A 12,158-nucleotide genomic window follows, 5' to 3' on the forward strand; every position below is an offset into this window, starting at 1 on the left:
TCCACATTCCTGTGACCCTGGAGACCAGAAGGTACTCAGAGTGTTGATAAAAATACGTAGAGAAACTACATTGCCTAACGTTTAGTAAGAATTCAGTAATTAAAATTCGTTACCAAGATGGCAATTATTTTCTTCTTTATAAGGATCTCTGTACAATATTCTAAAAAATTTTCACTTATTTAGAAATGTGAGGTTTCAGCCTTCCACTTTGTATCGTTCTTCTACAACATATAGAAACATAAAACAAGGGAAAAAAGTAAACCAGCCCTGGTTACTTTATGCTCAGCTCCACAAAATGACTTTACTAAACAAAAGGTGTTTCATACAGTTGAGGAAAGGGCCCGACTATGCAGGGCGAGAGCGCGTCCTCAGCAGGACTCCCAGGCTTGCACTGGTCCCGCAGAAGCCGCGTTTGCGAGATGTACCGAGCCGAGGAAAGATCGACTGCGGGAAACCCGCCAGCTCCTGGGCGGCTCTCAAGTTCCGGGGCTGAGGCGGCCTGGGTGGCGCGCCCGCGACACACGTCCAAGTGTCTCCCGTCTGGCAGCTGCGGTGGGGGGTGGTTCCAGAGCTCAGTCCTGACAAGTCGGCGCGCTGTGGGGGCACCTTGGGGTCCACGGGAAGGTCCCGTCCACAGATCTCCCGCGGCTGCGGCCGCAAAGCCCACGGGCGCAGAATGCGGCGGCCCCGCCCCCCGGACGAGCGCGCAAGGCTAGGGCCCGCGGCCCGAGACGCCAGGCGCTAAGCCAACTTTAGCCGCTGGGGGGCAGCGCTCACCCCCAGGGGCCCGCGTTAACTTCTGGGGGATTCTTGGAGCGGTGCTGCTCACGCAAAGGGCGGACTCCTGCTTGGCCGGGCTGCAAGTAGATGGCAGCGGCAAGGGAGCTGCCCTAGACCAGGATTTTTCAAACCGAGTTGTGAAATCCATTTGATCCGTGACTAAAGAAGTTTTTAGCAAAGAGAACATGATCACATATCACGTGTATCAAGGGTCACCTAGATCTTGGCTTCTCCTACCGCTCCCAAGAAAAGACACTGGGGCGCATTCCAAAGCGCAGGCAGGGTAGATACTCCATGAACTGGGATGGTGGCCTTCGGACAGAGAGGAAAATGGGAGGAGCGCATCACAAGGATGTGGGCGTGGGCTTGAAGGGGCGCTCTGGCCAGAGCTGAGAGCACCTGAGCCCCGAAATAGAGAATTACAACTACTCCAATGTGATGTTAACAATGAAAAGTAATTAAGTGCATGGATAGGAAAGAAGGAAGGGCTTCCGCTTACAGATGACCAAGCCTAACTGCTAAAGTGCCAAGAATGCATAGACTTAGCATCAAACACAAAATGAGGCATTGTCGACTCAAAAATGGGGTGAAGAAACCTATACTCACCAAAAATACGGAGGACATAAAGGTGAGTCAGGACAGCTACTTGCTCAGTCTGATCCTAGGCTGGAAGCTTTGGAGGAAAAAATGCTCTGAAGGACATGACTGGACAGATGCCAGATTCAAGGATCCTATTAATGTTAAACTGAAGTTGCAGTTATGAAGGAGAATGTCCTTATTTTTAAGATTTAAACATTATTTAGGGATAAAGGACAAAGATGTATGCAACTTACTCTCAAATGCCTTAATTTTTTTTATGGAGAGAGAAAAAGCTAAAGCAAATGAAGCAAAATGTTAGTATGTGAACAAGCGGTGAGTCTAGGTAAAGCGCATGTAGGTTTTGTATTTACAGCTCTCCCGGAGGTTCACGTTACTTCTCAATACAGTGTTTCTTGAAATGCGTCCAGCACAGACCTAGAGGCGTCTTGTGTGTATTCTTTCCCAGAAAGGCCCAGAGCCTGAGCGATCCTGAACGTGGCTCTGCTTCGAGGGACTGCACACTGAGCTGCCCTACCTCGGACCTTGGCCACAGGAGATGGCCCCTGGGGCTCTGGTTCACTGCGGCGAGTGAGCTGCTCAAAAACACCGAGGGGGAATTCCACTTGGAGTCACTGTGATATAAGGGACAAAATCAGTGCGGGAGTATCCTGTTTTATATCAATTCTGTACAAAGAGTGCAAGACCAATGCTTCTTTATTTCCCCTCTGCCCTCCCAACCCCGTCCTTGGCGATGGTTGTACCCATCTGAGCATTTCTGAGCACAACAGCATATGGAAATCTTGAGAGGGGAGCAGGATTTTTGTCTAAACGGTAACGGAAGGGGATTAGCGGCAAGGATAGCGTAACTTGTGCGGTAACAGAAGCTGCCTGGATCTTCTCGGTGGACAATGCATAGAAGACTCAGAATTACGGAACACCTGACCCCCGGCCACCCTCTCCCACCCCTGCCCCCCAAGCCCCGCTCCCACCCACCCCCCATTTAATAGTGTTAACAAAAGCTTAATCTTCCAGTTCTAAAGTGCAAATGATTTGGGTATGACTGCTGTTGCAACAGGTCTGAACAGAAAACCAGTGAGGTCCTCTCCATCTACGCGATGTTTTCCAGAATGTAAAAGATGAGCTCCATGACGACGGGGCCCTCGCTCAGCTGGCAGGCCCCTCCGTGGATCACCGGCACCAGGGCGCTGTCCAGGTCGCTTGTGTACTGCGAGGGCAGGGGCTGCCCGTTACTCCCGGCCTGATAGCCAACCTAGCACACGAGAGAGGGGGACGTCACTGCCCAGGGAAGGCCACGCGGCCGCGCTGCAGGGAGGCTACCACCGCGTGCCCTCTTTCCCTCTCCTCCCCCGTTGTCTGCTGCCCATCGGGACACATTCATCCCCACCGTGCTGCTGGGGCTGCGCAACCCCGAAGGCCTCAGGCTCCCAGGAAGGGGCGGCACCGAGAGCGTGGCACGTGGGCAGCAACACTGAGGCCTCCGGGGCTGGATGTCAGGGAGGGAAATCCACAAGGCACATTCACCCGAAAGGACCCAGGTGAATGAATATAAGGGGGGCCTGCCGAGAAGGTGTAATCTGCGACTGCTCAGGCCAGTGACCCCCCAGCAGGTCATCAGTCGCATTCGAGAAAGGGCCGAGGTCCCTCGTTCCGTGTTACCCGATAGGCTCACTAGGGCCGCACGGGTCAAGACCTTAAGTAGGAAACAAACACGCGGACTGATGACCAGCTGGAAGCGGAGCCCGGTCACGACCTCTCCCATCTTCCCTAACGGTGACACAGCTCTGCACCAAAGCCTGAGAAGTGGGACACGTCCCAGGGACCCACTAGATCAGAATACAGGGCGATGGGAGAGAGCCGCGGGGGCGAGGACCTGGGGGGGGGGGGGGTGGGCTGTTCCTAATCCGCAGTGCGACCAGGGTGGGGATGCTGGCGGCAGCAGAGCCGGTGAGGCCCACGCAGCTGGGTTAGGGAAACGACAGGATGAGAACGGTGAGGGACATGCAGGCTGAGGGCAGCAGGTCAGTCCCTAAGGATGGGACAGGCAACGAGGAGTGCTGATGCCCTTCACATGGGGTGGCAGGTCCTCCCACACACCTCCGCTCCTTCCCCACCTTCACGACTAAGTCCTTGGACATACTCGGGTGAGGAAGCCAAGGTTCAAGCGATTCAGAGTCTCCCAAGCAGCGCATCTGGGGACGTTCCCGGCTGAGGGAAGGCCGAAGACCCAGGGAACTCACTGTCAGAAGATAGAGGCATCACTAAGCCCAGCTTCCCAGCCTGCCTGACACTCTTCTTACCTGGTCGGAGTCTAGTGTCACACGGAGTCCTAGTTTAGTCATTCCGTCCTCCTTCAGGAGCTTGAGGTGGGGACAGAGTGCGAGGCAAAAGGCCTTGGCCACATGCTCAGTCAGTCGGCTATGATCCGCAGGGTCACTCAGGCAACTGTGCTGGTCGTCATTTTCTAGGAAAAATACCTGTTCCCCAAACAGAAGAGACTTTAGCCTCGTGCCCAGGAGATGTGGGGACAAAGAGCAAGTCCGTGAACTTACTGGTATGAGCGCCCTGATGCCCAAAAGCCTGAGGGAAGGCTCCCTAAGGCTCCCATCTCCCTGGTCTCAGCCATGCTCGTAAGGGCATGTTCTCCTCAGAACCAGAAAAGGCTGGCATTTTGCACTGTGTTCTTCTAAAAGGTGATCCTTTTATGTGGCGACTCCTCTTAGGAAATGACCGTGGAGTCTGAGGGAACAGCTCTTACAGATTGTGACCCAACCCCAGCACGTCCCACATCTCTCCGAGAGGAGAAGCGACTTCAGGGCACAGAAGTAGAGGCAAGGCCACGCCAAGAAGCAGAGTCTCCTGCCTCTCAGGACAAGGCTTTCCTGCTGCATGGCCGTGTCCACTGAGGCCGGGGCAGCGCGCGGAGCAGCACGGACAGAATCGGAGCAGCAGCAGGAGAGCTGAGAGACGCGAGTCCTGGCCAGAGAAGAGGCTCAGGGCTTCCTAATGCGTGGTTATTCCTTCGTAAGGCAGCCCTGTCCTCCTTGGTGACTATAAATGATGTAAAAGCATAACACAGAAGCCGGAGATGTGCAAACACCCAAGGCTCTTGCGTGCACTCCCCACCCTGGGCCTGCCAAGCAGCCCACACAAGTACCACGAGGGGCGGCCGGGAGGCCCAGGTGCTCGGGCCGCAGCACCACAACCGAGTGGAGTCCGCAGGGGCGTCTGGAGACCTGGGCCCCTGCTCTGCGGGCCAATGGGCACCTGCTGTCTCAGGATTACTGGGGAGCAAGGCGGGGAAGGTGGCCACTGCTTGGAGCGGTAAGGAGGCCCCGTGGCCCAGACCCTGCACCACTTGAAACGCGTCCAAGGGAAAATGGTGACAAAGCGGCCAAGGCCACTGAGCTGCACATGAGAACACTGGGCCTGGTCGTACAAAGGGTACGTCACTCGGAACGACAGCCCCAGAAATGGGAAACCAGGTTCTGGGTAACTTGGGTAAAGCATTGGACATCGCTTGCCCGGACTTACCTTGTGTGTAATACAGAAAAGCTAGAAGCCACGGAATTTTTTTTAAAACAAATTCAGACTTTTAAGGCTGTAAGGAATTTTAGAGGTCTTCTCTAAATATTTTTTTTTGTGGAGTGTAACTCAGGTTGAAGAGAAATGAAGAGACTTACAACCTCCCCATTTATTCTCCAAGAATAACCTCCCTGAGCTGCGCCCCGAATGGGCTGCCTTGCCCCTCCCACTCCCAGGTGAGCCTCTCTGCAGCTCTCAGGTGAAACAGGACCACAGGGGAAAGAGTTCAGCACTGGCTACATCTGGGTTTAATGCAGAACTTTTCCATTACTTGTTTGCCTTGGGATCCTGGGCAAGTTACCGAGTCTCTGAGCTTTAGTTTTCTTATTGGTGAAATGAGCCTATTTTTTAAAGCCTGTGTTACGTACGAGACTTTAACTGTGAGCACAGCCTAACTAGCCCACCATTCTGAGGAGCACAGCACAGAGGGTATATACCACTCAGATAAGCATCCTTCTTGAATTCTAATGCAAAAAAATCTCTAAAAGCTCGTTCATAAAAAGGAAGAGAAATCAGATCACTACAGGCTGTGCTTGGTGGCATTTCTTCCTGGACAGACTGGAGGGACCTGGGAGTATAGAGGGTACACAGAAAATTTTCTTTTCTTATCCTCCAGAATCCGTCCACAGTGTGTCTCTGGACCTTGCAAAAAGTTGTGCTCAAAGGAGATCAAGACACCAAGTTTCTTTCTTTTCTTTTCTTTCCTTTTCTTCTTTCTTTCTTTCTTTCTTCTTTCTTTTTCTTTCTTTCTTTTTTTCTTTCTTTCTTTCTCTTTCTTTTCTTTCTTTCTCTCTCTTTCTTTCTTTCTTTCTCTTTTCTTTTTCTTTTTTTTTAAATTTTACTTATTTATTAGAGAGCACAGACGGAGAGGGAGAAGGAGAAGCCGACTCCCTGCAGGGCAGGGCATCCGATGAGGGACCCGATTCCAGGACCCTGAGATCATGACCTGAGCCACCCAATCACCCAAAGTTTCATCTCCTTACCTCCGTCCATCTGATGACTTTTCCATTTGCTTTATACTCTGATCCATGGAATATCTTCACACTTGTTATAGACTCCATGGACTTCCCGTCTATGGGACTTACAACACTACAATAGAGACAAAGGAAAGATATGGGAGCAGCTCTTGGAAGTAAGTTAGAAGAACCACGTCTCTAATCAAGTCTTGCTACTAATTATACCAGGCACTTTGTTGAACACACCTGAGCAACACATCACAGCAAGAAGACACTGCACAGAAATGTACGTGACTAGAGCTCTTGTGGGAAGGGCCTGTGCACTGAAATCATTCAAAGGACACATTCAAAGGACACATAAAAAAGGAGCCATGATTCCAGGAATTGCTTCTTTCAATGTAAAAAAAACTCTCTACTCAAACCTGCTCCTTCCTGAACTCAGCAAGTGCTCGGCCACCCACCTGATCGAGCCCCCACCCCCCACGCGCCCTCTCACTGCTCCTTGCTCCTGACCCTAACACTCACACATTTGCATATCTGCCTCACAAATGAGCTTCTTAAGGGGAGGGAGGGACATGATACACTTGTATGCTGTACTCCCAGTTCTGACCCACTGCTTAGAATGTAGGAGTTTAATATTTATTGATTAAAAGAATTATTTGACCAAGTATGTTAATTTTAACAGTGCTGGTATAAGCTCATGAACAATATTGATATTATCATTGCAACAAATTTCCTTTAGTGCTAAATTATCACTCCTAGATTTCTGAATAAAGAAAGGCCACTTTAAAAAAAAAAAGGCCACTTTTTATAGTAATTTCCTCTTCAAAATATAGCAAGTATAAATAGGTGGAGATTCACCCTCATTCTGATGAGGATTCAAAATAATTGTCACAAAGATTCCAAATTCTTCCTTTTAAAAAAAACAATACAAATGGTGGGTATTTGTCATTTCTAATGGCTGAGTAATATTCCATTGTATACACAGACCACTGGAGGGTATTATGCTGAGTGAAATAAGTCAATCGGAGAAGGACAAACATTATATGGTCTCATTCATTTGGGGAACATAAAAAATAGTGAAAGGGAATAAAGGGGAAAGGAGAAAAAATGAGTGGGAAATATCAGAGAGGGAGACAGAACATGAGAGACTCCTAACTCTGGGAAACAAACTAGGGGTGTTGGAAGGGGAGGTGGGCAGGGGGTGGGGGTGACTGGGTGGCAGGCACTGAGGGGGGCACTTGACAGGATGAGCACTGGGTGTTATTCTATATGTTGGCAAATTGAACACCAATAAAAAATAAATTTATAAACAAAACAAAACAAAACAAAAAAAACAGGGCAGCCCCGGTGGCTCAGCAGTTTAGTGCCGCCTTGCCTTCTGCCCAGGACATGATCCTGTTGACCCGGGATAGAGTCCCACATCGGTCTCCCTGCAGGGAGCCTGCTTCTCCCCCTGCCTGTGTCTCTGCCTCTCTCTGTCTCTCATGAATAAATAAAATCCTTAAAAAATAAAAAATAAACAAAAAACATCTTATTTATTTATTTGGTGCAGGGAGGAGAGAGAGAAAACACATGAGGCAGAGGGAGAAGCCCCATGTGGGGCTCCATCCCAGGACACCAGGATCATGACCTGAGCCAAATGCAGACGGTCAACTGACTGAGCCGCCAGGCACCCCCCAAGCTCTTCCTAGCAATTTTCAAACCTGTTTATGTTTTTTAATCTCTATGTAAAAAGATCAAATTAAACTTAAACTTCAATATAGGGGATTCATTTCATTCACCTGAATTAAAATTATTTAAACAATACTGAATTTAATTTGTAACTCATGAAACAACAGTGTCAAACAAGGGCGCTCTTGGGGGGCCTGGTGCCACAGTCAGTTGAGCATCAGACTCTTGGTGAGATCGAGCCCCACATCGGGTCCGTGCTCCGTGTGGACCATGCTTCAGATTCTTTCTCCCTCTCCACCCTCCCTGCTCACATACTCGCTCTCTAAAATGAATAAATAAAATCTTTTTAAAAAGTTTATTAGAGTTTATTAGTTTATTAGAGTATTTTGGGACAGGATACCCAGACACTGAGGGACAAGCTGGAAAACATTCACTTTATACACTACACACTAAACTCTTGAATTCAAGAGCCTTCCTTAACTAATTCTCGTCCTGTTTTTTGTCTGTTTTTATTTTTTTTATTTTTTAAGATTTTATTTATTTATTCATGAGAGACACACACAGAGAGAGAGAGAGAGAGGCAGAGACAGGAGCGGAGGGAGAAGCAGGCTCCATGCAGGGAGCTTGACACGGAACTCAATCCCGGGGCCCCGGGGTCACAACCAGAACCAAAGGCAGACACTCAACCACTGAGCCCCCCTGGCATCCCTCGTCCTGTTTTCTAAGATGCTGCCACTGGCGGCTGCTGTAGGTAGGAAGGGGCAACCTGCTGGTTATTAGTTACTGATATCTTACAACATTAGATTTTCAGACTATCAGTTTTTTGGTCCTAATAACTATGTTCATTTCAACTACAGAATATTAAACACAAATTGTTTTCGAAATTTAAATTTCCAACTTAGTATGGGAAGATAGTTATTTATAAAATAGGCAAATATACTCATTGATTTAGAAATTGCTTCTTTTTGTTCAATAACAAAAGTATAAGAGTTTTTGTTTTTGTTTTTTTTTTTAATCTAGCGTGCTGTGTTAGAAATGCCCTCTATCTGCCTTTGCTCCTGCTGCTCCCCCAGACTGGATGCCTACTGTGCCTCAACTATGTGGCAGAAACCTACTCACATACCACATTCAGCTCCATCAGCGGCCACTTCTCTACGAAGGGCTTCCTGAGTACCGCCCTAGCATCCTTACCGGCCCCCTCTTTACTTTCGTATTTTCACTGTATCCTAGAGTTTTCTATGAGCATCTCCCATACTTTGATGCACTTATTTATAACGATCTTCAAAACCAGGCTGAACCACTTATCCAGCAGGGAGTTTGTACAATTCATTTTTGTATTTCCAAAGACCTACACGTAGAATTATTGCCTGAAGGAAAAAGGGATGGACTGGCCCAGAGAAAGCTTAATACAATGACATAGGATATATTTGTTCAACCAATCAATCTTTTAAGTATCTACTAGGTACCAGAGTTTTAGGTATTGGTGATACAGCAATAAAGAAACCAGACAAAAATCCCTGCCCTTACAGAGTTCACATTCCAGGGCAATATAATAAGTAAAAATATATTTTTTATGTTAGAGAATTAAAAGTTCTCTTGAGAAATATAATGCAAGGAAGAGAGATAGGAAGTTTTGGGAGAGAAGAAAGGTGTATGGGAGGGTTATAATTTAGAGAGGTTGGCCAAGGAAGGCCTTACTGAGAAAATGACATTTTAGAAAAAACCTTGAAGGCAGTGAAGGAAGAACTCATCTGGCTGTCTTGGCTACTGAGGGGCAGAGTACAAGGTGAAAGAACAGCAGGGGTAAATGTCTGAGGGCAGAAGTAGAGTCGAGTGCTCAGGGAAGAAGGCACGTGTTGCTTCCGTGAGGTGGGTGGGTGGTGGGAGGCCATATAAGCTGAAAACCACTTTGGCTTTTACCCTGAGAGATACTGAAAGCCAGTGGTGGGTTCTGAGCAGAGAAGTGACGCTGCTCTGGCTGCTGTATTAGCAACAGATTGGTTGGGGGGCAAGAGGAGTTCAAGACTACAAACAAGCAAGCCAATTAAAAGGCAATTGCAATAATCCAGACCAAATGATGGTGGCCGGAGAGGTGGTGTGATAGATGTTGAAATAAAATCCAACAGAATATATAAAATACATACTATAAAATATAACACTACCAGGATTCACCATTTTGATAGGTGTAGGGTATGAGAGGAAAACAAGTGTCAAAGATGACGCCAAAGGTTTGGCTTGAGTCCGCAGAGCTGCCATATACTGGGGAAGAGTACAGGGCTTGAAGCCCAGGAGGGTGGTGTTAAGTCCTAGCCCTGCCACTTCCTGGCTCTGTGGAGTCACGGAGCCTTCAGGTGCTTGTTTACTCATCTATAATGTGGGAAAAACAACACTAGTTATTATCTCAAATGAAACAATGTTAGCAAAAGAGCTTTTTTTATAAAACCATAAAAGGCTTAGGTTATTACTATTATCTCAATAACTTTAGAGGATTGTTTTGTTTCATCAACTCCTCTCCCCCTCCCTTCAAAAATATGCAGAGAAACTTCCTTCCTTCAGAAATTGAGCCAAGAAACTAGAAATTTAATATTTTATGTTATATACACTCAAAGCAGTTCTTTCTCTTTGGGCTTTCAGTAAGTCATAAACACCAGTGTAGACAACACCCAGAGCCCAGCCCAGAACTACATGCCACAAGGGGGAAAGTCCACTGTATTTACCCCTTGTTGACGTTCTTGTCATCATCCACCCACTGGATGTAGATGTGCTCCTGCGGATCCTCCGCGTCCGCCTTGCCACAGCTGATGGTGAAGTCCTTCATCTCTCGCAGCGCCTGCCTCAGGGCATCCATGTTCTCCGCTGTGATCTGGACCATAACGCCATCTGAGAATCAGCATCAAGATGATACAGATGGAAACAGCGCCAAGCCAGGGAGAGGGGCTAGAGCTTCTCCTAAGACTGCTCCAAGGGAAAGCTTACACATGGCCGCATCCCTCTTCCGCACAGAACTGTTTTCACTCTATATTTAACTGCTCTAATCCTATCTGTGTGTCTGCACCTCTGTCTCTCTCACCTTCCCACGACTGTCCAGTATACAGCGAATGCCCAGGAAATATTTGTTAAATACGTCAACGAATAAAAACAGCAGCGGTGGGAGAAGAGATGAATCCATTCATTGGCTAGTGATGAATAGGACAAACCTACCACATGGTTCCACGAGCTACCGTGTAGCTAACACTACGTGGCCTCGTCAAAGGCAAACACTGAAATTCAGCATAAAGTTGTCACATATTAAGCAATTACTGACACAAAATTTTGTCAACTAAAATAATTTCTAGGGGCTCCCTGGGTGGCTTAGCGGTTTAGCGCCGGCCTTTGGCCCAGGGCACAATCCTGGAGACCCACAGGATCGAGTCCCGAGTCGGGCTCCCAGCATGGAGCCTGCTTCCCCCTCCTCCTGTGTCTCTGCCTCTCTCTCTCTCTCTTTCTCATGAATAAATAAATAAAATTTAAAAAATAAAATAATTTCTAAAAAGCTTCAATACAGATTTCATAAACAGGCAGCCAACTGCTCCACTGACACACAGTAAAATATAAGACCTAAGAAATTTTCAGTCCAAAGACACAGACCTAAGTTTTAAGCATATTACTTTGCATTTATAAGGATCTGTGTCACTTCAAATTACCATTTCCGCAACATTTAAAGGGTATTTTTTAAATCATCTTGTCAAGACACAATTCCAAACGTAGTCAGTACTTGATCACTTAGGCATTAGTCATTTAAGACCAATGACTAAGTCCTAGATTTCTTAACAATTTCTTTTTTTTTAAGATTTTATTTATTTTTTCGTAAGAGAGAGAGAGAGAGGCAGACACAGGCAGAGGGAGAAGCAGGCTCCCTGCAGGGAGCCCGACATGGGACTCGATCCCGGGTCTCCAGGATCAGGCCCTGAGCTGAAGGCAGACATTTAACCACTGAGCCACCCAGGTGTCCCTTAACAATTTAATAGCATGTTTCCACTTCGTAGTCAAAGTTGTGAGACTTAGTTGTAAAACATTAGTGTAGTTTGCTCTTCACTAGCTGTTTTATTAAGTTTACCAATAAAGGAGGTCAAAGGCAGTGTCTATTAACGTGTAAGATTGTCTGTGTATTTCAGTTAACATACTGGACTCCAGCCTCAGGAAGGACTGCTTTCACACAGGCCACTGGAGTAAGCCACTGTGGAAATGAAAACCTGTTTCCACCATGTGTGGCAGGTTGTACTTTCCAAAGGTCACAATATCTCACATCTCACATCTCAGTATCTCCCACCTTAGTGCTTTCTCACAGCGCTACCTTCCCATTTCCCCATTAAGAAGTGGTGTCTAGTTCCTCTCCTCCTGAACCTGGGCAGGCTTTTTTTTTTTTTTTTTTTTTTAAGATTTTATTTATTTATTCATGAGAGACACAGAGAGAGAGGCAGAGACATAGTCAGAGGGAGAAGCAGGCTCCCTACAGGAGCCTGATGCAGGACTCGATCCCGGGACTCCAGGATCACGCCCTGGGCTGAAGGCAGATGCTCAGGCGCT

General features: G+C 47.5%; 1 protein-coding gene across 2 annotated transcripts in view; it reads right to left on the reverse strand.

Moving 5' to 3' along the window:
* Positions 1–271: 271 nt before the first annotated feature.
* The window catches only part of ZFYVE9 (zinc finger FYVE-type containing 9), a 184,350-nt gene continuing 172,463 nt past the window's right edge, over positions 272–12,158 (reverse strand). For both annotated transcript variants that reach the window (XM_072772097.1, XM_072772096.1), the window contains 4 exons: positions 10,310–10,472; positions 5,946–6,051; positions 3,678–3,854; positions 272–2,629 (listed from right to left, as the gene is read on the reverse strand). In XM_072772097.1, the coding sequence (XP_072628198.1) occupies positions 2,468–2,629; positions 3,678–3,854; positions 5,946–6,051; positions 10,310–10,472 (608 nt within the window). In that variant the 3' untranslated portion in view covers positions 272–2,467. The remainder of the gene's footprint in view (positions 2,630–3,677; positions 3,855–5,945; positions 6,052–10,309; positions 10,473–12,158) is intronic.

This window comes from Canis lupus, chromosome 13 (assembly GCF_048164855.1).
Source record: "Canis lupus baileyi chromosome 13, mCanLup2.hap1, whole genome shotgun sequence".
In the NCBI taxonomy this organism is placed as follows: domain Eukaryota; kingdom Metazoa; phylum Chordata; class Mammalia; order Carnivora; family Canidae; genus Canis; species Canis lupus.